This window comes from Artemia franciscana, chromosome 4 (genome assembly GCF_032884065.1).
Source record: "Artemia franciscana chromosome 4, ASM3288406v1, whole genome shotgun sequence".
NCBI lineage: Eukaryota > Metazoa > Arthropoda > Branchiopoda > Anostraca > Artemiidae > Artemia > Artemia franciscana.
This window is the reverse complement of record NC_088866.1, coordinates 11,510,018-11,536,293: the sequence shown is the minus strand read 5'-3', so window position 1 is coordinate 11,536,293 and position 26,276 is coordinate 11,510,018. Positions and strand designations below refer to the sequence as shown.

The following is a 26,276-nucleotide window of genomic DNA, read 5'->3' as shown; positions in this document are numbered from 1 at the left end:
ATAGTCTCACTTATAATCAAACGTAAAAACATAAAATCAAAATTACGCACAACTACGGGGTCGTACAGGTATGTACCCTGTTCGTAATTTGAGCATGTTCGAGTTAAATACACTCAACTTCCGAGCGCTAAATTTACTGCAGACTAACTAGATTAATTATTTCAAGCTCCATTTTTCGAAGTTCCCTAAGATTAAGTCCCCTAAGATTAAAAATTGGAAAAACAGCTGACCTATATGCAATGTGTATTTGACTAACAATACACAAACATGGTGTTAGTGGGCAATAGATGGGAACAAATCAATGTTGATACACACTTTTCAAACCAACTTTTTGCCATTTCAATTTTTCCCTTTTGTAATGCAATGTAACGTTAGAATCACAGAAAAACACACATCCTTAACATATATTGGCTTCTTCATCAACAGGTGTGGCTTGGTCATAACCCCTAAGACCCTGCTTCCTTTTTACTATAAAAATTCAAAATACTAACAGCGTAATAAATGGGGCTAACCAATATTATACCAAAACTTAAAACAAAAGACGAGTTTTGTTTTAAAGCAGGTCAAAAGCTTCTTCATGATTCGTAGACGAGTCGGACGCGAAAAAAAATTATTTGAATTCCTTGAGCCCTCTCAAGGTTTTTTCTATCACATGTCTCCTAGATTGTTGTCTTTTCATTCACTATTTTGTATTATAGACATGTTAGTACTATTTTAATTAACTTACTTAAAAATTTTAAATCGTTTTGACACATAACGATTGACGTTTCTACAATTTGAATATTTATATATTTTCTTTTTGCTTTTTTGCTCTGATGTGCTTTATGTATCTGACGTTCTACCATGTCATTTAGTTCTCGTTTCTAAAACAAAAAAGCAGCGTACAATATATAAAATAATCGAAATTCGCAAGATTTAAGCCAGGAAAACTGAACTAATAGATTGTATTCATTGCTGGCATTTAAGGTGATGATAAGTCACTTCATTATGGAGTTGCATTAGACGACAAATGGTGGCCTCTTTGAAACCAATTTTTTTGCTTTTTGTCAGTCAAAGAGCCAAAAGTCAATTTTTTTTTTATCAAACCAAAGATTTTAATAATACTTATAACATTCATAATAATTCTGACATAACCTTAAAAATATTCATCATTTACTCCTTTCTTAGGCACAGAAACTCTTCCACGCACACACAAGCATCAAAAGAAACCACAATTTTTGAATAAGAAATTTATCTAAATTTTCACACAAACACATGCAAAAACAGATCCTTAATTCACTGCTTCAGATTTAGGGAAAATTTGTATGTTTCAGACTTTATGGTTCCATATCTTCTTTCAAAATCTTGCAGCTAGAAAGCCATTGGACATCGATGGGTTTTTAAATACGCAACGAACTTGCATTGGTGCCCCTCAAAAATTCACTCAGTACGGCTCATCGGCGTGTGGACACGTGTTGCCGACTAATTTCTCCCTGTTCCAATAAAGTATTCAAATACGATAAATCCCTTCTTTATTCATAAGACAAATCACAACTAACAAAATGAATCAAATAAAAGTTCATTACAGTCCAAGTTCAGTATTTCGGCACTCACTTACACAATCACACACAGACTAAGACTTGACATGAAAGAGGACTTAGCTACAAGTATAATTTACATAGGCGATGCTTGACGACCCTCCCTTCCACAAAAGGATGACAGATACATCCTTAATCCAACTATCCAGCATCCTTAATCAAACAATATTACTTAGAATACATTTTTCAGCCGGGACCAGTTTCCTACTACGGAATGCAATTGGGTGCTCTTCATCATCCCTTTGGGTGAGGACCGATCGGACGCCTATGTCAGAGGCGTCTGTCTATAAAATAAAATCCTTACTGAAATCTGGTGTCGCCAAAACAGGGACTTCGATGAGTGCTTGTTTCAGGTTCTAATATGGACCACCTTATACCTCATTCCGCTTCAACTTGTTTAGAGAATCTTTCTTCAGAAGTGAAGTGAGCAGCTCAGCAAATTTAGCAAAAGTCTTGGTAAAATTTTGATAATATGCAGCCATCCCAATAGAAGAATGAATTTCTTTCTTGGGCACAGGTAGGGGAAAATCTTGAACGGCCTGGACCTTGCTTTCCAATGGGGCGATTTCTCCATTTCCAATGCGATAACCCAGGTGACGAACCTCGTTCTGAACCAATTTAATCTTTCAAGGGTGGATCCTCAACCCTGCTTCTTGTATGCTCTCTTGCGTTCTTTTAACATGTACTAGGTGCTCCTCCCAAGAGTCACTGAAGATGACAATAGCATCCAAATATGCACGAGCGAATACCTTACAGGACTCTAAAACAGTGACGAAGACCACAGTGCCTTTCTATTACAAACACCAAAACAATAAGACCAATAGGGAATTATTTTCACAAGACAGTGAGAATCTAATTAGAATGAATAGTTCGGCCCTATGTCCAAGGGCCGCCCTCAGCAAGACATAAATATACAAGAAGAAAAACTTGCAACAAGATACAATCAATATAACTAAAATGAAAATTATTTTTAAGCAGTCCCAGCATCCTTACTTGAGTGAAGTTCAACCAGGACTGATAAATGAATAGTGATGAAACGAGACAATTCGTTGAAATGAAAGAGAATGATTAAAAACACTTTTTTAGCCCTAATCTTGCTTTTTTGGCTGCTGACCTCATAGGTCGATTTGTGACAGGTTCTGTGTTAATATCTATTGTTTTTTTTTAATATTTTGTAAGATCGTTTTTAATTAAATTTGCGCATAGAGCATTTAGTGAATATTCTCCAAAGTCCCTACTTAAGGAAATATTATTATTAATCTTAAGTCTGAATCAATTGCTTCTCGAACTACTTGCTTTATGCCTAGGTCATTGCTAATTGCTAATAAGGGCGGATTCTTCAAAAAACATTTTGAGGCAAATATCATGTCAGAAATAATACTTTTTTGACATGACGAACAATTGAGATAAAAATGCAGTTGTTCAAGATAGGTCCACAGGCCAAACCCTTAGAAAGGAAGCGAGGGAAAGGGGAGCATTAAGAGCGTTCAGCGTTTAATGTATATAAAGGTGATTTTAAAATCTAGATTGGCCTGCCACAAGAAAAAATAAAAATTAAAGGAATGTTTCCTAGTAGCTTTCGCTTATACGAGAAGGGAAACAGTTTTCCTCCCAAAATATTCGTCTTACTTCGTCCAGTTTTTTCGTTGGTCTTTAAAACCTTCGTTGGTCTTTAAAACCCATTTGTAATCTTTATTTCTTTCATTTTTATTCAAGGTGGAACTAATTAAGAAAGATAAATACAAAATGGCTTACTTGGAAATATTTGTGACATAAAGATTAGTATCCTTTCTATCGCCGCCAGGAGGACGAGGATACGAAACCTTGATTCTCTTTCCTTGGACTTCCAGTCCATTCAATCCTTCAATCGCCCTTTTGGCATCATCAGCATTAGAATAGTTAACAAATCCATATCCATAGCTATAACCAGTCTACAAAGGAATTAAAATCAATAATGTGATCACATCCTATTGAAATAAAGAGGAATGGCAGAAATTAGGTCCCTCCAACATGCTCTTTTACATGCTTATACGATGATTTGAGTCGTTGTAGAAGACACTGCAACAGCCGTTAAAAGAACTATTGAACCATACGTTGCATTTTTAGCGGTATAAAATCAAATGACATAGAATATTTATATCTAAAAGCAAATTAAATATGAGATTGAAGCACAAAATAGCAAAAACTTAAGCAGAATCAAATCAGAAGTTTACTAATTCCTTTAAACATTCTCTTGTTCAAATATTTGAATCTTTAAACAATGGATTGTTTAAACATTTCATTGTTTAATTCCCTTAAACAATGAATAAGATAATCAAATAAATTAAAAAATTACAGTGTTTGTGAAAACAACTCACCATAACCATTATTATAAAACATATAAAACCATATTTCACATGCCTAAGTTAAGAGCGATGTGGGCACAATATCTTTTTCTTTTTTTGTCTTAGACCAGGGGACTTTGTATCGAAAGGCTTGTCACAGAAACTTCGAAAAGGGCCCATTCAACTGGAAAGCGAAAGGGCTAGTCCCCTTTAAACAGTCGAAAGTGATTGGAGGGCAACTAACCCCCCTCCCACGCCCACCATTCCCCCAAACACATCGAATCAAATTTTGAGATAGCCATTTTGTTCAACGTAGTTGGAAAGTCCAGAAATTATGTATTTGAGGAGGACGATCCCCCAGAGCCCTCGGGGCAAGGGTTGTAAGTTATGCCCTGGGGGCATATGAGGTTTTTATAGAAAGGGTGGTCGTATAAACTTTGGAGGGGACTCATTGGACTGGTAATCAAATTTTCTATTACCCTTTTAAAAATTCAAAATGATCGGAGGGTAGATACCCCACTCCCCGTATTTTCCCAAAATGCATCTGATAGAAATTTTGAGATGGCCATTTGTTGTTGTAGAAACTTCAAAAAATGCCCATTACATCGAAAATTGAAAAGACCTTTTTTCATAGTAAAAAGTGATTAGAGGGCAAAAAGCCCCCCTCCCCCAAAAAAACGCATCAATTCCCAAAACAAATCTAATCCAAATTTTGACATTTTGTTCAGCGTAGTTCAAAGGTCTGGAAATTATGTCTTTGAGAATGACGACCCCCTCATAGCCCTCAGCGCAAGGGTTGTAACTTATTCCCTGAGGACATAAGGTTTCTATTGAAAGGGTGGTCGTAAAAGCTTCGAAGAGGGCTCATTCGATTGGAAATCAGGTGTTTTAGTTCCATTTTAAGAGTTAAAGCGATCGGATGTAACCCCTCCCCCCCTCAACGTTATGTTTTCCACAAATGTATCGGATACAAATTTGAGATAACCATTTATTTAGAAATCGTCCAAAGATCATATAATAAGGCCTTTGGGGTTGGACAGAATTCCCCAGAGTTTAGGGGTAACGCTTGTAAGTTATACCTTAGGGGCAAGTAAGGTTTTTGTTGAATGGATGGTCGTATAAGCTTTGGATCGGATGGAGCTCGTTTGATTGGAAGTCCAAAGTTTTTGTGCCCTTTTTAAGACTCAAAAATGAACGGAGGGCAGTCAGTCCCCCAAACCTATCACTCCCCAAAACAGATCGAACTTTTAAGAGATCTATTTTATTCAGCCTTGTTGAAAGGTCCAGTAATTATGTCTGTGGGAATGTCCACCTCCCCACAGTCTTCAGGATAAGGGCTGTAAGCTAGGCAATTCGTTCATTGTTTACACACAGTATATTTTATTGAGAAAGATATACATGTTTGAACTTTACTTTCCAAGAAGACGAAGGGCATTCAAGTCAGCCTTTCAGAGAATGTTGAGGGGAGTGTTCAACTAAATCAAAACACTATGTGTATAAGGGTTGTCAAAAGGGCGTAACAAGGAATAACTGAGTATATTAATTAGGAAAATTCAGGAAATGATAAGGAATATGATACAACTACCGAGCTAAATCAAAAGACGCTATGTGCATGCAAATTGTCAAAATAGCGTATCTCAGGAATTTATTTGGGTATTAAGTTGGAACTTTCAGAGAATGCTTAAAGGGGAAGATCATCTCACCAAAAGGCAATATGTACATACTACTACTAATAATACTCTTACTGTTGCATTTACTACTGATACTACTTGTATTTATAATACTCGTAAGGCTACGAGCACTGAGAGGAAAATTTGATAACACATATGTTATCAAAATTTACTCCACCCAATTCACTAATGATTCAAGGAAAACTTGTTAATGATGAAATGAATATCACGAATAAATTTGCTGAGTTTTTTTTTTCAAGTATTGGGCAAAATGTACAGGCGCAAGGGTTAGTGAACTTTAATAGCGATTTATTGGAAGATGAAGTTGTGGATGATAGAGGAATTGGAAATGAAATTGAATATCAGCCTTGCACTGGAGATGAAATTCTGAAGGTTGTGAAAACAATCAAATCGAATTCAGCAGGGACAGATGGCATTAAGCTGAAAACTTTTAGGTCAGTGATGTGCTGCTTAATACCATGTCTAATCCATATAATCTTTCTCTCCAAAACGGTATATTCCCTGATGCGCTTAAAAGGGCAAAAGCAATCCCCCTTCACAAAGGTGGTTCTAGGCTAGTAATTGAATATTATATACCCATATCAATCCTACCCTTGTTTTCAAAAATATTTGAAAAAATTGTGCAAAAAAGGCTTTATGATCAAACAGTTCGTGGTAACCAACTGTAGTAAGGAGCGACCCGGCTGAATAGTAAACGAAACTCTAAAAAACGGAATATTGATACTAATAGATATACCAAAAGAATCAAATTTTTATGCTGATTTATATGCTGACGCTCAGGGTATTAAGTAAAAATTTTATGGAAAGTTTAGGAAGAGTTTAAAATTAGATGAAAAAACTGTATGCATTTAGGTTTTCAAAAGGGCATATAAGCAATATCATAGACAACACTGCCATAATTAGTAACTATAAATATCATTGAACATTTTAAAGGAGCTTATTCGATTCAAAATTAAAAGTTCTAGCGCCCTTTTTAAGAGTAAAAAGACATTGGAAGGCAAGCAGTCCTTCTCTCAAGTCCATTCATTTTTCAAACGCACCCAGTCAAAACTTTGAGAAAGTCATTTTGTTCAGCATAGTCGAACGGTCCAGCCCCTATGTCTTTAGGGACATTGGACATGCCAGCCCCCACAATCATGCAATTGGCCCATTATACTTTAAAACTATGCGTTGCTTTAAACTAAATAAAAAGGCATTGTGTTTATGGTTGCCAAGCAGACACCTCAGTAATATATCGAGAACGACTGGAAGTATCAAGTTAAAACTTCTGGGACTAATACTATTACTATTTCTTCTCTTACACTTTAAATAAATAAAAGAAAGTAAGTGTATCCAGGTTTTCAAAGAGCATAGATGGAATCTTTTGTTAATGATATTGTTTTACTTTTCATGTCAACTTCAGGAGTTTTAAAATTAAATTAAAAATACTGTTTGTGCCCGGATTAAAAATTGTTGAAAGTTTCTCCAACATACAAATAGCAACCCAAACTATGGATTCTTATTGAAAAAACTGAAAAGATATAAAATACAATTTTTTCCATGAAAAAGACTATGTCAGTAAAAAACGAACAGAAAACAATTTAACAAAGTTTTTCCACAAAAAAAGCTTTTCAAAGAAAAGAAAAGAGCTCCATTAAGCGAAATATGAGCAGAAACACAGTCAAATAATCTTTCAGTCGTAAAACGACCACAAATCACTATCAATAAATAGATGGAACTGGAAACGAACAGAAATTACAACAAACAGCCGAGTCAAATTCAAAACGAGCAACAATTAACATTAGTACGGCTGATAACCCCCATGCCTTCTCAAGACCAAAACATAATTTGCGCTTTAGTGAAAACAAAATACGTTCTAAATGTTTTCACTTTTTTTACTTTCGTAAATAAAAAATCATCAAAACTTTACTGAATAAATATCAGTATATGTCAATTAAACTGACAATCCACGGTCATTCGCTTTTTTTCAGTAGAAGCTCAAATTATATTCTGGTCTTGAGAAGATATGGGGGTTATTGTGGTAATTTCACGCTTGGCAGATTATTCGACTCATTTCCGCACATTTTAGGCTTAATGGAGCTCTTTACTTTTCTTTGAAAAACTTATTTTGTGGAAAAATATTTATTAAATTAATTAATGTCCAAGACATGTGAGATCTAGGTATATTTAACTGGACCATGGAATTACAGCGGCTTCAGGTGAGCAGGAACGTCATACATGGGAGAGGGGAATGGAGTGGACACCCCCTTCTCAATGTTTTAGCTGCTCAGTAAAATAATTAAGTCAATAAAATTGTGGCGCGAAGCACCACTTTTCTACTGCCTCGATTTTTTGATTATGTAAATGGGCTGATTGAAATAAATGACGCAAAATCATTGAAAAAATATCAGTCTTTGTCAGCAAGAATGACCAGCTTGTCAGTAAAGCCCATTGACCTTTGCCCCCAAACATTTTGGCTAGTGACACCTCTGCGGGTGAGGTCTTGGCACCAAGGTCTTATAAGGTGTGGTAGCAACTGTGAGCCGTGAATTACCTTTGCGAAGCACTACAGGCAACAACAAGTCTTTGTCATAAACTGAGAAGCCTGAATTCGATGACTTATTTTGGTCAGGATTGCCTCGAGTCAAAAATGTTGGATCCAATATTCGAATCAGAAGTTACTACAATTATCAAAAGTTTAAACAATTTGCTCACTTCTCGTCTTGATGCTATTCCAGCAAAGGTAGCAGTTAACTGAATAGGTTGCATGGATTGCAGGTACCTACATTATTTATGCATATTGATATATCGATATATTCGAGCAAATATTGATCATATCGATCGATCATAATCGAGCATATCGATCGTAAATGATATTTGAAATTTTTTGACTATTTTTCTGTTGTTTATCGGTGAATGTCCAGCAAAAGGGTGTACAAAAGCAGAGGATGGCTGGCCGTCAACCCCCCTTTGCACTTCCTGGCTGAAGGGTCACGAAACAGAGATCAGAACAGCCGGTTCGGACCTTGAGGGTCTAGTGTCGTCATACTTCTTTTTCTCTTTTTTTTACTTACGGCCCGCAAAAAAGATCCAACACACAAAAGTGTTTCAGAAATGGTCGAGAAGAAGAAGTCACATTTATCTAATCCATTGAGTCATACATGCTGGTACATTGTATACATGCCTATATTAGTATATCCATAAGTTGGTATAGCTTGTTTTCAAATTCAAAACAGGTTTGTTGAGGGTGGACTTTCAAATGTTGTTTAGAACTTCCAAATGACTTGACAGTATAAAAAGTATTCTAGGCCTATAAGCCTTGCTTAGATGACACCCATCATGATTGCCACATATCTTGATCTGCGTTTCACGAAAATGTATATTTCCACTGACGATCTTCTCCAGAGTACAATAAGAGAGAGATATAGGTTTGGCCTTTCTGGCTACTAAATCTTTATCAATAGATACAAGGGCAGAGACAGTCCCTGTGATTCAGTCACGACAGAATCAAGCTAGTTTATGGGGAGTATATGGAGAAGTTTCAGAAGTCAATGCAACGCATGCTTTGCCAGCAGCTGAATCTATAAAGACTGCAGATTTTCAATAAGGAATATTTAGTTCCAAGAAAAACTGATCCATTCAAGTTCAGTTTCAAGGCTTGCGAATTGATCCAGCAGTTGGGGCGGTAACGACCGGTAAGCAAGGAGTGAGTCGGCCCAATAGTAACCAAAACTCTAAAAAATGTGATTTTGATAACAATATATACATCAAAAGCATTGGCTTTCTACGCTGATTCCAAATACGTAAAATTTATTAGCTTAATGTACCCATCAAATGCTACGAACCTGAGAAACTTTGCATTGTTTTCGATAAAGGGGAGAAACACCCCCAAAAAGTCAAGGAATTTTAATGAAAAACGCACCATCAGACTCAATATACTATGGAGCCATACTGTAAAGGTTCTAACCTCCCATCAGCAAAAACGTGGAATTTTGTATTTTTTTTGTCAGAAGAAAGATTACGGATTCGGTTTTTTGTTGTTGTTGTTTTTTATGATTATTCTTTTCGCCAGGGTGATCGTGGTTGGGTGGTCGTTTGTCGTCCTGGCCGAGTGGTTGGCACGCTGGCGTGGGAATTCTGTGTCCAAGGGGCACGGGTTCAATCCCAGTCGTGACCAGTTATTTAGTTTGGGACGGGGGTCAGTGGCGTGACTCTGTAAGCTCAGCCAGAGTCGACCCAGTTCTAAATGGGTACCTGGAGAAATCTGGGGAAGGTAAGTAGGAAGGGTGTGTGAAAGCACAGGATGGTTGGCCCCCAGCCCCCCATTGCACTTCCTGGCTGAAGGGCCATGAAACGGAGATCAGCACCGCCGGTTTGGACCTTCAGGGTCTAGTGCCGTCTTACTTTTACTGTTTTTTACAGGGTGATCGTGTCAAACCAGTGGTAAAATATCGGGCAAGGGCTCGTTCGAACAAAAATTAAAAGTTCTAGTTTCCTTCAAAGGGACCAAAAATACTCGAGGGTAACTAACCCCCCTCCTACGTGCCTTTTATCCGAAGATATCTGATCAAAATGTTGAGATATCCATTTCGTTCACCATAACTAAAAGATCAAATAAATAAGCTTCTAGAGATGACATGACCCCCCCACAGCCCGGGGGAACGGCTGTAAGTTATGAATTCTGCCTATTGTGTATGCATAGTATTTTTTTGTAAGAAGACACATTTTTCGGGGATGGGAAATTTCCAGGGGGATTTTCTACGGGGAGGATTTTCCATGGTCAGGAAAGGTTCCGGGGATGAACATACAAGCGGAAATTTTACATGGGAGAATTTGCCAGAACTATACAAAAATTTTCCTACTTTCTATTTGCAGATTCGATTTTTCCTCTAGAAATATTCCGGTTAAATTGTCATGACCCTCTAGAGTACCTGGGGGAAGGCCTATACATTATGGATTTTGCCTATTGTTTACATATAGTATTTGTTATTGGAAAGAAAACAGACAATTTTAGTGAAGAAGGATTTTTCACAGGGAGTTTTCCATGAACAGGGAAGTTTCCGGGGATAAACTTTTACAATAAAGTTTCCGGGGATAAACTAACGGTAAATTTCACACCGGAAAATTTTCCAGAGCTCCTCTAGAAAACTTATCTTAACTTTCTCTTTGCTGATTCAATTTTACATCTATAGATGTTCCGAGAAAATAGTCCGGGGGACATTTTCAGAAAAGTAAAAATTATTTGGGGAATTTTTTCGTAAGAGAGGGATATTCCGCAAGAGAAATTCTCCATGGGAAAATTTTCTGCGAGAAGAGGATAGAATTTCTAGGAAAAACTTTCCACCAAGGAGTTTTTCCCACATCATTCGAAAATAGATTGGAAATTAAATGAACAACAAGTCTTATTTCAAATGAAAGTAGGCTAAAGAGAATTTTCTTGGCGAATTTGTCCAGGAGAAAATTTCAGGGCGAAATTTTCAGCAGGGTGGGATTTATCGTGGGGGGGGGGGGGGGAGAATTTACGCGGGCTGAGTTTTCTATGGAAGAATTTTCACGGGGAAGGGGATTTTCCAAAGAGGAGAAATGTAGATTTTCTGGCATTTTTCGAAAACGATCGGGAGTTGAATAAAAAGAAAACAAGTTTTTTTTCAACTGAAACTAGGGCCATATTAAAATTTAGAGCGAAAAGAAATCATATCGCATATGAGGGGAGATACCCCCTGCTCAATGCCACGCTCTATACGCTAAAGTTTGACTTTTTGTCCATATTCTTTAAGAACAACTCCTGAAACACAAGGGTTGTTTAATTAGAATAAGAAGCTTTTTAAAATACTAAAAAAATATATATGACGGGCATCCCTCTCATATCCGATAATTTGTGTTCGTTTTAAGTTTTAATGCTGATCCTTACTTTCATTAAAAAAAAAAAAAAATTCTGTATTTGATCACTGAAAGGTAGAATCAATTCCCGGGGAAAAATATTGACATCTTGCTGATTTTGAATAGGCACAAACAGCTAATAGGTCATATTTCTTTATAAATCTAGATTTCTATTAAATATGAAAAAACAGGTTTTTTAACTGAAAGTAAGGAGCGACATTAAAACTGAAAACGAATAGAAATTACTCCGTATATGAAAGGGGCATTTCCTCCTCAAAGCCCCACTCTTTACACTAGAGTTTGACTCTTTCTCTCAGCTCTACTTTTTAAAGGAGTAATTTCTGTTCGTTTTAAGTTTCAATGTCGCTCCTTACTTTCAGTTAAAAAAACCTGTCTTTTATTTAATTTCTGAACGTTTTCGAATTAATGCATGTTTTGATTTTGGGCCTCCAAACATAAATAATTAAAACGAAATTTGTATATTAATTTTTTGCTAAATGGCTTTCTTATAGTTTTAATCGGAATATTTTGAGAAAAAAGGAGCAGGGAGGAGGCCTAGTTGCCCTCCAAGTTTTTGATCACTTAAAAAGGCAACTAGAACTTATTTTCATAAATATACATAACTTACGAATTAACTTACGTAACGAATATCTATATTCGTATGTTTGTATTACGTATGTAAGGGAGTTCACCCCCTCGTCAATACCTCGCTCTTTACACTAAACCTTAAATTTTGTCCCAATTCCTTAAGAATAACCCCCTGAATCACAAAGCCCGTAGAATAAATAGTCGAAATTACTAAAAATACTTTAACGTAAAGAGCGATGTATTACGAAAAGGTTAACCCCTCATATGCGTAATAATTTCTGTTCGTTTAAAGTTTTACTGCTACTCCTTACTTTCAGTTGAAAAAACTTTTCATACATATTTATTTCATCGTTTTTTTTTAAATAACACTAGAAAACACTGCGCCCCCTTCATTGAAATTCTGTTCCCCCATGACAAATCCTCCGTGGAAAAATCCTCCCACATAACTCCCCTTAACTTCTACCCCTCCCCCACAACCGAAAAAATCCCCCTGTAAACGTCTGTACATTTCCCAATAACCGTTACTATATGTAAGCACTAGTCAAAGTTTGTAACTTTGAGCCCTTCCAACGGGGACTGTGGGGGAGTAAGTCGTCCCCAAAGACATAGTTATTAGGTTTTTCGACTATGGTGAATAGAATAGCTATCACAGAATTTTTATTCGTTGACTTCGGGGGAAAAATGAGTGTGGGAGGGGGCCTAGGTTCCCTCGAATTTTTCCCTTTGTTTTTTTAACTAAAATCTGGTAGGCATTGATGACCTTATCCAAGTCAAAATCCCAAACCCAATCATCATCGCTATCATTTTCAGTTTTGATATGTTTTGACTCTCGCTGTCCAGGTGGATTTTCATCTAACTGCGCGGTTTTGCGTTCTTTAGCCGCAAGCCTGTTTTCTTGCTGTTCTTGTGATTCCTCGGCACGCTTTCATTTTCTTACTTTCTCTATCAGCCGCAAACCTGTTTTCTTGCTGTTCTTGCGATTCCTCGGCACGTTTTCTTTTCTTACTTTCTCTATCAGCCGCAAGTTTTTTGGCATAGACTCTTTGAGCAGCTTCCTCGGCTGTTGCCATTGTAGGTTCTTCAGTCATTTTACAATTAAACATTTTTCCGTCCACGATCTTCTTACAATTAAAAATTTGTCTTTGAACGAATGTCTTAAATACTTTTAATGACGTCATCGTCATAACAAACATGACGACAACTAAGTTCATGACGACATGACATGATAACATGACGTCACTCGACAGACACACAGACAAACAACTTATTTATATATATATACTAGCTGTTGGGGTGGCGCTTCGCGCCACCCCAACACCTAGTTGGTGGGGGCGCTTCGCGCCCCCCCCAAGCCCCCCCGCGCGCGTAAGTCGTTACGCGCCATATTAGTTACGCGCCATTGTAGTTGTGTCCCTATGTCCCACCAGTGAATATAGATAGATATATATATATATATATATATATATATATATATATATATATATATATATATATATATATATATATGTGTGTGTTTTTAACTACGTAAAACTTGCGAATATACAACATTCTTTGCTGTCCCATTGTCTGTGCATATAAATAGATTGTCAGGTTTACCGACTCTTGAACATGCAACATATAATGGTCCATGGGAAAACAATCCGTATTCAGATCTATACCTCATGATTCTAATGATTGCCCTTGAGCTTTGTTGATGGTGATTGCTAATCGACCATTCCCTGAGTCGCCATCGTCATTTATATATCCCCCTGTGCACCCCGGCGTCCCCTTTGTAGTTATGTCCCTGTGTCCCGGTCGTCATTTATATTCCCTGTGTCCCGGTCGTCATTTGTGTCCCGGTGTTCCAGTCTGTGATTTCTCTTTGAGTGTCCCGGGCGTCATTTATATTCCTTGTGTCCCGGTGTCCCGGTCGTCATTTATATCCCCCTGTGCCCCCCGGCGTCCCCATTGTAGTTGTGTCCCTGTGTCCCGGTCGTCATTTATATTCCCTGTGTCCCGGTCGTCATTTGTATCCCGGTGTCCCGGTCTGTATATACATTCGTTTTTTAGTTTTGTTTTTCTCCTTTATTTTTTTCCTTTTTTCTTTTTTTTCTTTTTTAGTTTATTTAGATTTTTAGATTTTTTAGTTTTTTTATTAGTTTTTAGTTTTTTTGTAGTTTTTACCATTTTTTTAGTTTTTTTAGTTTTTTTTTTTTTTTTACTTATGTCCTGGTCGTCATTTATACTCCCTGTGTCCCGGTCGTCATTTGTGTCTCGGTGCTTTGTTGATTGCTAATTTATATTATATTTATATTTATATTTTTTATATTTATTAATATTTTTTTAGTTTTCTTTTTCTCTTATTTTTCAGTTTTTTCCTTTTTTTTAGTTTTTTCTTTTTAGTTTTTAGTTTTTTTTTGTTTTTTACCTTTTTTTAGTTTTTTTAGTTTTTTTAGTTTTTTTAGTTTTTTAGCTTTTTTAGTTTTTTCTATTAGTTTTTAGTTTTTTTTTTAGTTTTTGCCTTTTTTTAGTTTTTTCAGTTTTTTTTAGTTTTTAGTTTTTTACCTTTTTTTAGTTTTTTAGCTTTTTTAGTTTTTTTTCTTTTTAGTTTTTTTTTGTAGTTTTTACCTTTTTTTAGTTTTTTTTCTTCTTTTGTATTAGTGTGAAATAATTCAGACGTCATATGCGGACAAACACGACGTCACTCGACAGACAGACAGACATAACCCACAAACAACTTATTTTTATATATATTTATTCATATTTTTTTAGTTTTCTTTTTCTCTTTTATTTTTCAGTTTTTTCCTTTTTTTTAGTTTTTTTCTTTTTTAGTTTTTAGTTTTTTTTAGTTTTTTACCTTTTTTTAGTTTTTTTAGTTTTTTTAGTTTTTTAGCTTTTTTAGTATTTTTATTAGTTTTTATTTTTTTTGTAGTTTTTGCCTTTTTTATTTTTTTCAGTTTTTTTTTTTTGTTATTAGATTTTTACCTTTTTTTAGTTTTTTTTAGTTTTTTAGCTTTTTTAGTTTTTTTTTCTTTTTAGTTTTTTTTTGTAGTTTTACCTTTTTTAGTTTTTTTCTTCTTTTGTATTAGTGTGAAATAATTCAGACGTCATATGCGGACAAACATGACGTCACCTGATCCACAGATCCACACACAGAAAACTTATTTTTATATATATAGATATAGATAGATATCATCTTCATTGCCAATTTCGAAAATATCAAAAGTATTTTTTTTTGTTATAAGTATATTTATGTCATTTTAAGACATTAAAAAAAAAGTTGAAAAATTTCTAAGTAAAAAAAAAATTAGTACAAAGAAGGGGGGAGAAAAAAATTGGGGGAGTGGCATCGTTGCTCTTGGAGCTTGGGGTATAGATGACCATACGTTTGCTCTAAAAGAAGTGTCAATATAAGCACTCATTCCCATGAATATGATGATATTGGTTAGACTATGCCTATGTTATAGATACTGTCAAGTAAAGTTCAATACTATATCATAAATTCCATTACTTCAATTTGAAATCAAATGAAAAGACCAAAAACTTATGTAAAAAAAGAAGGTTTTTCAAGTTTCATTGGGCTGGTTTTTCACTGGTTATACAAATTATGTAGGCGTGGATGCCTGTCTGTAAGTAGGTCAATGCCCAAATTGGATTGTCTTTAGGCCCAAATAAGGAAGTTCCCCCTGGACACATCTTTGGCATACTACTCTTTTACAAAACTAAGAGTTGAGCAAAAAAAACTCATCAAAAATATCGAAATAGATATATCGATTATCGAACGTCAAAATATTGATATATTGTTTAATCAAGTTATCACCCAGCACTAGTCTAAAGGTGGCTTTCCACAGCAAACTGCCCGATATAAGTGACCAGTAAGAGGAAACTTACAAGTTAATCTAATTGCCTCAAAATTATTAAAAAAAAACTCGTCATAAGGAAGGTAGAAGTGTACTTGTAAGTTAATGATATAGCTGAAATTTTAGAATGCTTTTAAGACAATCAAAGGTGTTTAACAGGACTAATACTAGACATCAACACCCTTGTCACTCAGTTTTACATAAGCTATGTGAAATTTCAGTGCCTTAAAGAAGAAGACAATTCTCAACAATGCGACTCATGGTGGAGTTACACAATGATAGAATACAGCTATCTGGAATAACAATGTCGTAATGCATGATAACACCCAGTTTTCAAGAAAAAGATGATTTTACTCCAATGGTCAGATTAAAACATATATGAGAGAAAAGCAGCCCCAGGAGATGCAAGGACTCAACATTAGCAATGGGTTCAATTCTAAAACGAAATCTAGGTGATACTAGGTGCTCTTATGATCTTTTTGTGTTGAAATTGACCTAGCATGCATTCGTCCAAGCCTCAGGCCTTAAAAAATTAACCTGAAACTCCAAACAGATTATACTAGGATTAGTATTTTTCTGAATTTTGAAGATGGCTATTGTATTATAAATTTGTATTATAATTATTTGCTAGGTTGTCACCAGACTCGAGTATAAGTAAGAAAAAGGGTTGACCTTTGAGGCACTTCAGCAGTCACCCAGTATTCCTTAAGTGATACCATCAGAGAAAACTCCTAGCAAACGACGATACAGAAAGTCATTCAGCAAATAATTCAGCTAATCCTCAAGCGTCATAAGCTCTCAGTTTGCCCACAAGACCCTTACATTAAACATGATGGAAAGGCGTGTCAATACCAAAGAAAGATACTAAATATCACATCACTCAGACAGAGAATTTTGTCCATTATGGATAATGTACTTTCAGAAAGTATGACATTGAGCATTTCCTCCTGAAGCCACACAGCATATCTGATGTCAGATTACTTAACTTTATGAATTTAGAATCAGTAAGAATTAATATGAGATTTACCTGTATTTGGACTCTATAAACAAGGAAAATTTCCTCAAATAAATCATACAAAGTAAAAAACCGTCAAGTATGCTGCAATGAAGAGGTGAAATAAAAAGGTTCGTGGTAAGTCTTTCCATTACCAAACGTTGTACTTCATTCAAATATGACTGCTGCAGCTAGTGGCGTAGTCTGCATACATAAAGAGGGGGAAGACCAAGTATGGCTCATAAGCTTTAGATTCGGTAATTTTAATCAAATGTCTTATTTTTTTTTTATCAATTTGTAGCGATAATGTCTTTTTCGTTACAAATGAAAAGAAACACAAATAAAGCTAGCAAATAAGTTATAAATGAACTTACCAAAAGTTATAAATGAGTTACCATATAAATGAATTTATTTTGCAGAGAAAAAAAGAAGAAAAAAAGAGAAGGAAACTAAACAGGATTAGTTAAAAATATGTTGAATCATAAAAAGGCTAAATATAGAGAATAAGACAACGGATTGAGTTTTTTTTTCACCACAAGATTAGATTTTTTTATAATACATTGTTTGCCCTTATTATGTGTTTTAGTTGTTTTTTTTATGATACCACTATCAAGAAAAATTTAATAATCCTGTGTAATAACTTAGATGGTTTTAGATTTTATCCTGCTTCTTTTTTTTAGATATTTAGACACTATCAAAAATAAATCAGTCACCTTACATCATAACTCAGATGCTAAAGTTTTTTTTTTTACCAGAGGGAACACGCATAGAAAGTTTCTGATAATCTTTATTATAAATGCTTTTTTACAGCTATATTCTACATCAACCACCTTTATTGTGTCTGCTATTACATATACAAGTCACCATAGCAAATGGTTTCATCTTAACTAACCACAGACAAAAACAACATTAAACCTATTTTAAGTCAAGCTTTTCCTCTGATGCCCAATGTAGAATCTTTGGTTAGAGATTTGTATAGGAGAATTTTGATATACAAATCTAATATTCAAATTTCGATACAAATTTGATAGAAGTGAATATATTTTGTGAAGTTTCGCTCTATAGAATCTTTAGTTACCATTGAAATTAATAAAATTTTAAAACAAAATGTGTCCCTTAGGAGTTATTTGATTCTATAGGCTGATACTTTGATCACTAATTTTTGGGAAAGGCAATAATAATACAATTGTAAGGTGGTTTTTGGCTTACCTTAACTTAAAAAAAGAAAAAACTTAGAAAGAACTGAAACAAAATCTAACCTTCTTGTTTCTCATAACCTTTACATTTGTGACTTCACCAATAGAAGAAAAAATTCTATCTAAGTCAGCATCAACAAATGTGGGTGGTAAATAGTTGATAATCAAATTAGTTTTCGCATTAGGATCTTCAATTTCCTGAGTTGTGGATCCATTTGTATCACCATAAGTAGCCATCAATGTATACTTCAAGGCTCCTTACAAAATAAATAAAAAAAACTCCCTCCATCATCAACAATAAAAATAAGGAAATAAAACTACCATATATATAAATGACAAAAATAACATTGTAAAAAAACGTTAATGAAATGTTGTCAAAATGAGGAATGGCAGCAGTGATGTATTTAGGATTTCCGTTTGGGCAGGTTCCAAGAGCTAAAAGCTACCCAAAGTTCAGAAACTTACCAGCAACTAATCATATTGCCATCACAGTCCCCCTTGTGAGCTTATTTACTACTCTGCTACTAAACAAGATAAAATAATAAATCCATTTAACCAAATTGAGGAGTTCTAATCTTGCTAATCATAGAATCAGATACAAAACAATATAAGCACTGTAAAAACTTCTTATACGTTGATCTATCTTGATTTCCTCCAGAAGTAACTAGAGTGTCAGCAATATGTACTTTGCATTGCAATCGATAGACATGTGTTCAATACCATTCAACCTGCCCTTTCATGTCTGATTTCAGAGGTATGTTTTAAGCTGCTTTAGTGTGTTAAATAAAACACTCTGCAGATGTCCTGGTAAGGGGAAGAATACAAACTAAAGTGAATTAGGATGATGAGACTCGTCTACAGACCTACATTTGGCTTGCTAGACAGATAGCATGGCAAGGAAGCTAGCTATTCTCAGAGAAACAGAACTGGTTATATTTTAGCAGTTTCATCCCAACCTCAGCTAATAAATAAAACAAGGGAACAGGAGTTGGATTTGAAATGCTATAGGTCAGTAATTAAGAAAGTACAGATCAACTTCTTTGCATAACTGCTATGTGACAAAAATATGTGACGAAATATGACAAAAATACAAATTCTTTGTAAAAAAAAAAAAAAAACAAGTGTCTGAAGAGAAAAACCAAGAATTTTGGCATCTTGAGATTGATACAGGTGTCCCAACCCTTTTAACTGTCTTGGCTGTTATTGCATAAATTAGACATGCTACTACTTTCATTAAAGTCAATTTGAACTAAGTTGCTCATGTCTAACCCAAACTCAAAGAAGAGTCTAATAATATGCTTTACAAGACCTGGGCCAGTGAAGTCTCTCACAGTGCTGAAATGCAAAAAAAAACTTTCCTCTATTTGATGATTATCATAGAAACAGACAACAAGATCAAGCTGAACTTTTGTATACATCACTCATCTCATCAGCCAATGTAAAATTAAAACTTCGCAATTTTTGCTCTATACATGATTGCTTCCCAAATGACATTGCCTAGACTATCAACAACATCATTCTGCATTAGATAAAATGGATATTTTGGGCTTTTAGCAGATGATTCAAAACACTCCCACAATTTTGTGGTTCCACAATCCATCATCAATTGCAAACAACATTCTGAGTACCCTTTCAATTCCAACACTTTTCGTAAGGATATCAGTTTTTTTACAAAGACCCCATAGGGCTAGTTCATGAAATTCACAAAATAAAACAGCCTGGACAACTGGTCTTAACACTTCTTGGTGTTGAAATCTTTTGTCATGATCTTCCAAATTCAATTGCTGGTCAAATGGAATGTTTTTTCCCTCTTGTATTTTCATAAACATCTTAGGATTTGTACTGCTGATGTGCTATGCTCTTGACATTCCTGTTAACTATTTCAGAAAAGTCATAGCCCTTTCCTGGTTTCCAGTGCCTATACAATAAGTGCAACTTTCAAACATCAGAAATCTAGTTATGGTACCAAACGACTCCAGGTTCAAAAAGCAAGAAAATGAAACAAGGTCTCAGAAGATAGGGAAAAAAAAACTGCAGTCATCCAACAATTTGTTCTTGCATATGTTGGCTCATCAACAATCCTCTTCTCTTATTCAGCAAGAAAATTAAAGAAAGTTAGTGTATTACTACAGTTAGGATTAAAAAGTAAACCATTCAATTAGAAGTGAAATAAGGTATTTTGAACATTGTTGTGGTTTCCATGTTGGCCAACATAGTTGACAATAATTGTTGATCTACATCCTATAGAAGACTGATCTGGACAATTAGTGTCAATGCAATGTTGTCATAGGGCTAATCTGGTTCATTCTTTCTCAAGCATTTAAAAACATGAAAAAAGGAAAATGGTGTATGAAGCTGCAGTAGCAAAGGCTGTTCATTAATAATACCTTAAACTGGAATGGTTTTGCCAGGAATGAGATTATCCAAGTACCTTCTATCAATGCCTCAACAACTGAAACAACAGGAGCCAAAGCACCATCTCAACTGCACACAATGTATTTGAAAAAAATGATACAGAGACTATAGACAGTTTCTCTTTGCCATTAAGATACCTGTCAATATATATTGTGCTTTATTTTTCAATACCCCTGAGTCATGTTGAACCGAATACTAGCAAAATAGCTTACAAGCTCTCAAGCCGAATAAACATAGTCACAATAAGTATGAAATGAGACTTGCTGGACATGAGACAGATCTTGAAATTGTAGTATCTAAATTTAGACAGATATATAAAAGATCTGTTAAGGAAAAAAATTCTATTGCTGTCAAGCACTTTCAATGCATTATCAAAGTATACAATAAACAATCAAGAGGACTGCTGAGAGCAAATCATAAAACTCTTAAATAAACATTTTTGGAGGGGGGCAAGACCCTCTGGCCCACCCTCCAAAAAGCAACTGAATGGCAGGCAAACAAAGAAAATACTATGCAAGAGGTGAAACAAATCAAGATCCTAAAAATACCTACAGCTTCTTTTTGTACTTACTGCTTATACTTGGTCCAGGTATGTACCAAAGTATACCTACTCTAACTATTGAAGCATAATAGATTTAAAAAGAGAGTTTTCTCAGATACCATATTCTGATAATATAGAACCATTAAACTGAGGATTAGATGGAGAAAAAATTACCCCTTTTGCATGAGCATATATCCTTGACAGAAAACTTCTTAGCAGAAATTCTTTCAAAAGTACATGTGGGAATTTTAATGATTGCTGAAGAGACAGCTATTATAAACTAAATACCATATATCTTTTGTTATGCATATAATTGCCCAATTTTTTTTCTTTTGTGAGTTTCAAAATAAGATACAGGAAAGTGGAACATTATATCTAGAGAAAAAAAGCTGCTACAAGTGAATTGTGTCAGAAAATGATAACTGGGATGTACATCAGGTTAGAAATAAGTTACCAAAGATTACAACTATGATTTTTGAAAAGGGGAAGTACTTTGTGATTTTAGGAAAACTGTAATTAAACCCCTCTATAAGAAAGATGATAAGAGCAAGTGTGAAAATTATAGAGGCATTAACCTGGTTTTATTGGTAGCAAGTTTAGTATGATGATTTTGCAATTCACTGTGCAAGAAAATGTTTGAAAATTAATTGTTAAGAAGACTAAATTGCTAAGGCTGTGAATAAGTGAAGATGGAAAAGACTGATCAAGTGGGTGGCTTCACTCACCTAGGTACTATTATAAGTAAAGACAGTGGGTACAGTGAAGACAATGAAAGTAGAATAGGCAAGACCCAGAGTATTTTTTCACAGTTTAAAGAAGTTTAGAAAAAAAAGAAGATAACTCTACAAACCAATATTAAAATATTGGAAGCTACAGTGATGACAGTTGTCAAGTATGGTTCCAAATAGTGGGTGCTTCAAAAAATGGAGGAATATTTGCTAGATGTTTTCCAGAAAAATTGCCTGTGGATTGTTTTGGGTACCTGACTGACTGACTGTGTGTCAATCAGTAGGATGTACAAAAAGTATGATCTAATCCTGCTTTCTAGGGCTGTAATGAGGGCACATTCTGCAGATAAAGGATGACTGATTGGCAAATATTGTCCGTGTTGGCCAACTGTCTAGGGCCAACCATCCCCAGTTGGGGTGGAAGGATGTAAGGAAGATTTCAGAGATATGGGAACTTCCTGGGAGGGTGTAAAGCTGGAGGCTTTGAACAGATTGGGTTGGAGCATGCATAGCTGTGTTTGCCTCAGGCGGGTTGGTGCAGCAGTGAATTCTTAATAGTAGTAGTAGTGTCAGGATAGACACATTACCATCTATCTAGTTAAAAGTGACCAACATCACAAAAGAAGTCAAACTGAAAAACTAAATTGAGAGGTTGGAGGAAATATATAGTCAATCATATTCTTTCTTTATTTTGATTCAATTCAAATATTCAATCTCTATCAGGAGATTAAATAAAAAATCAAGTTTTTTTTAACTGGAAGTAAGGATCAACATTAAAACTTAAAACGAACATAAATTATTTCATATATGAGGGGGTAATCCCTCTCCTTAATATCTTACTCTTTACACTAAAGTTTTTTTTGTTACAGTTATTTAAGAATGGCTCCTGAATCACAAAGGATGTTTAATTAGAATATTAAGCTCTTACAAAAGTTCTAAAAAAAACTTTAGCATAAAGGGCAGTGTACTAAGGAGAGAGGACCCCTCATACATGGAATAATTTCTGCTCATTTTAAGTGTTAATGTTGCTCCTTACTTTCAGTTGAAAATACTTGTTTTTTTATTTAATTGTAGATTGTTTTTTAATCAGTGCTAGGAAACCTGACTCCCCCTCCATGGAAAATTCCTAACCCCCATACAAAATTTCTCCACGGAAAAATCCTCCTATGTAAACCCTCTTCCCCCTCATCCATAGAAATTCCCCTTGAGAAATTGGTATAATTTCCAATATAGTAACCAATACTATATTTAAACAATGGACAAAGTTCATATTTTGTAGCCCTTCCTCCAGGGACTGTGGGGGTCAAGACATTTTTCAACTATGCTGAAAAACAGCTATCTCAAAATGTTGATAGGCAACATTAGGGAAAAAAGAGCATGGGAGGGGGGCAATCTGCCCTTCAATATTTTTGGTTACTTAAAAAGGCACTAAAACTTGTTTTCCCATCAAATAAACCCCCCCAATCTTTTGAAATCACTAGTTTGACATGATTACCTCTGGAGAAAAAAAAATCAAAATGAATAAACATGCATTCATGATCTTTCTTTTAGTAAAAAATGTAAAATGCCACAATTTTGTGCACAAGAGCTTGAAACCTCTACAGTAGGGTTCTCTGGTATCCTGAATATGATGTTGTCATTTTCATTAAGATCACTTGATGTTTTGGGGGTGTTTCTCCCTTTTTTCAAAAATCAGATAAATTTTCTCAGTTTTGTAACTTTTAATTGGTAACATTAAATTTGACAAATTTTACATATTTTGAATAAGAATCAAAATTTGATTCTTTTGATATATCTATTGTTATCAAGCTTCTGCTTCTTAGAGTTACAGTTACTATTGAGCTGCATTCCTCCTTAATTACAGCTTGTTACCACAAACTGTTTGATTTCTGTTTGTTTGGATTCTGTTACACAAACTGTTTGATACAAGTAGATTGTAATACAAAATCTGTAACAAAATTAGGAGGGAAGCAGTGAAGTCCCAAAAAGAGAATTGGATCTCCAAATAAACATACAGGTAACTATTTTAGATAACCCCTATGTCCTTTTTATATTTACTGTTATTGAGGCCCTGGAATGTATTTGAGTGTTGCTTGAGGGTTCATTTAAAAGCTAATAATTAGATATTAATTAGACATTTTATAAGATATAATACAAAATTATAATCATAAATTAGACTCAATAAAGCAGTCATAAAGAGTGCACTTTGGGTGATATTTCCTCAATGGAAAGACTAGGCTAGACACTATGACATCATAGAGAAATAATCATTGTCTCATTCATTGACTAATTTTTATATTTAATTGTTTTTTTATAAATTTAGCTTAATAAGGCAATCACAAAGTGTCATATGGCAGTAAATTTATAGCAAACCATATAGCTGGCTTTTGTATAAAGTGCATATACTACTTGATGCATTTTTTATGCTCTTTATGAATTTAATAATCACTTCTACTGTAAATTCAAACTTAAGCACTTTTTAGCCTAACCTCATTATAGACATTTAGCACTGAGGAAATATAGTATTATTTTGTTGAAAACGGTGCAGAGATAATGTAGTATTATTTTGTTGGAAACAACAGATAACTCATACTTTAATTGAAAATTTGTCATATTTAAGAGCTTAAATTTGAATTTGTGGTAGAAGCAATTATTATATTTGCAAAGAACATAGAAAAAGGCATCAAGTGGTATGATTGCTTTATTGGTAAGTTAGTTATATAAACTGTTGAATTTTTTTTTAATTCATCATTTTTAAGAGTTAAAAAACTGCTTAAATATCAATTTAAGGTAGAAGTGATTATTGTATTCATAAAGAGCATAAAAAAGGGGATCCAGTGGTATATTCACTTTATAGAAAAGCCAGTTATATGGTTTGCTATAAATTTACCCATATGGCACCCAAAAAGTATACTTTGAGTTGTTTCTCCATTTTTTAAATGAAAATAACAAGAGTTCATGTTCAATAAAAAAGCTCCATGGACAGATTTTCCCTGGAAATTATACCCCCCCTCCTGTGGAAATTCTCCCAGAAAATCCCCCTCCCTTGTGATTTTTGCAACACATGAATGTTTCATAAAGAGCCTTCAAACGTGATGTCACATAAAAACTAATGAGATTTTTGAGAGGTTTCATGCTCTTTTGTGGAAATTTCCGCAAATTTGCCTTAAAGCTAATATTTTACTAGCCTATTAAGACTAGGCTAATAAGAATAGTAGCCTAGGCTACTATTCCTGACTCAGATTAAAGTGGCAATTTTTTCTCACTAAAACTAGCCAATTTTTAACATTTATAACACACATATTTTTGCCAGAAGTTAAAAAATATGTTTCTAAGTTTTTATAATTCCAAATAAATCCAATTTGAAATAGCCCAAATATAATTAGAAAACTTTCACAAAGCCAACAGCTAGATCTGGTTCCACTAGCTGAGGGAGGGGAATATAGTACAATCGTAACACAATTGATTAGGTTGTTGTCTGTGGATAGAACACTGAGCAGGGAATCAAAACCCATTCTTTAATTTCTATCTTATATAGTGCTAATAAAAAGAAATGTGAGTAATACTACACAAAACGCCCTCCAAAAAGAAAGTACTAAGCTATTTTATATGACTATGTCAATAACAGCATTCCTAATTCAACAATCCTACCAAATAGGCTAGTGAGCTTCAGATCAATGTTATCTTCTTTTTCTTTTCTAAAACACCACCTGGAATCCGAAATACATCCTTTCTGCCTCTAGTTTTTTTTTCTGTTTTTTCATGCTTCCATCACCAATCCAACAGCCCATAATCTTGATGTAAACAAAAAAGAGTTTTTTTGCTTCATACAATTGTGAAGGGTTGTAATACATCTGTTTGAAAGTTAACAAACACAATAAGACGAGAAAAAAACAAACAAAAAAAGCAGAAAATTGGATGGCTTGTGGAAAGTGCAAGCACTCATGCTGCCTGTTCCCACATCGGCCAATATCAATACGACCCTTTCTCCTTACTCTCTTCTGCACCAGAGAACTCTATCAATAAAAAGACTCAAACAATATTAATTACCCATGATTTACTTTAAGCCTTTTTCGCATTCTGACCAATTGCTCTGCGTAGTGTAGATACCAATATCCTGATTTTCTGCCTTCAGCCGGGAATCCAATGCCCGGTTCGGGCATATCATCCTCCAACATTTCCCAATGTTTTTGGTGAGATTTCTCCAGGTGCCCATTTAGAGCTGGGTTGATTATGGCTGAGCTTACACAGTTACAAAATCGACCCACGTTCTATAAACCAATTAACCATTTACATTTGGATTCGAACCCCTGTCCTCATGATTTAAAGTCTAGGGCCCTAACCACGAAAAAATCAATAGTACTTTATACAGGCACCTTTCAATCTCCTATATTAAAATTGGCTTTAAACAGCTCATCAATATAGTTATTTATCTTTAGCCATTCAAATGTGTGTTTGGTATTTGCTGCCAGGTGAATAATTGTGCTGCACTATTGAAAGACGGTGTGTTATAAGTCTCTGGCA

The 26,276-nt window shown here is 34.8% G+C and overlaps 1 protein-coding gene across 1 annotated transcript in view; it reads right to left on the bottom strand.

Annotated features, from left to right (window-relative positions):
- The window catches only part of LOC136025990 (sex-lethal homolog), a 40,795-nt gene extending 15,282 nt beyond the window's left edge, over positions 1 to 25,513 (bottom strand). The window contains exons 1-3 of the mRNA XM_065702129.1: positions 25,404 to 25,513; positions 18,132 to 18,325; positions 3,333 to 3,508 (exon numbers count right to left, since the gene is read on the bottom strand). Coding sequence (XP_065558201.1) covers positions 3,333 to 3,508; positions 18,132 to 18,305 — 350 coding nt within the window. The 5' untranslated portion in view covers positions 18,306 to 18,325; positions 25,404 to 25,513. The remainder of the gene's footprint in view (positions 1 to 3,332; positions 3,509 to 18,131; positions 18,326 to 25,403) is intronic.
- Positions 25,514 to 26,276: the final 763 nt, after the last annotated feature.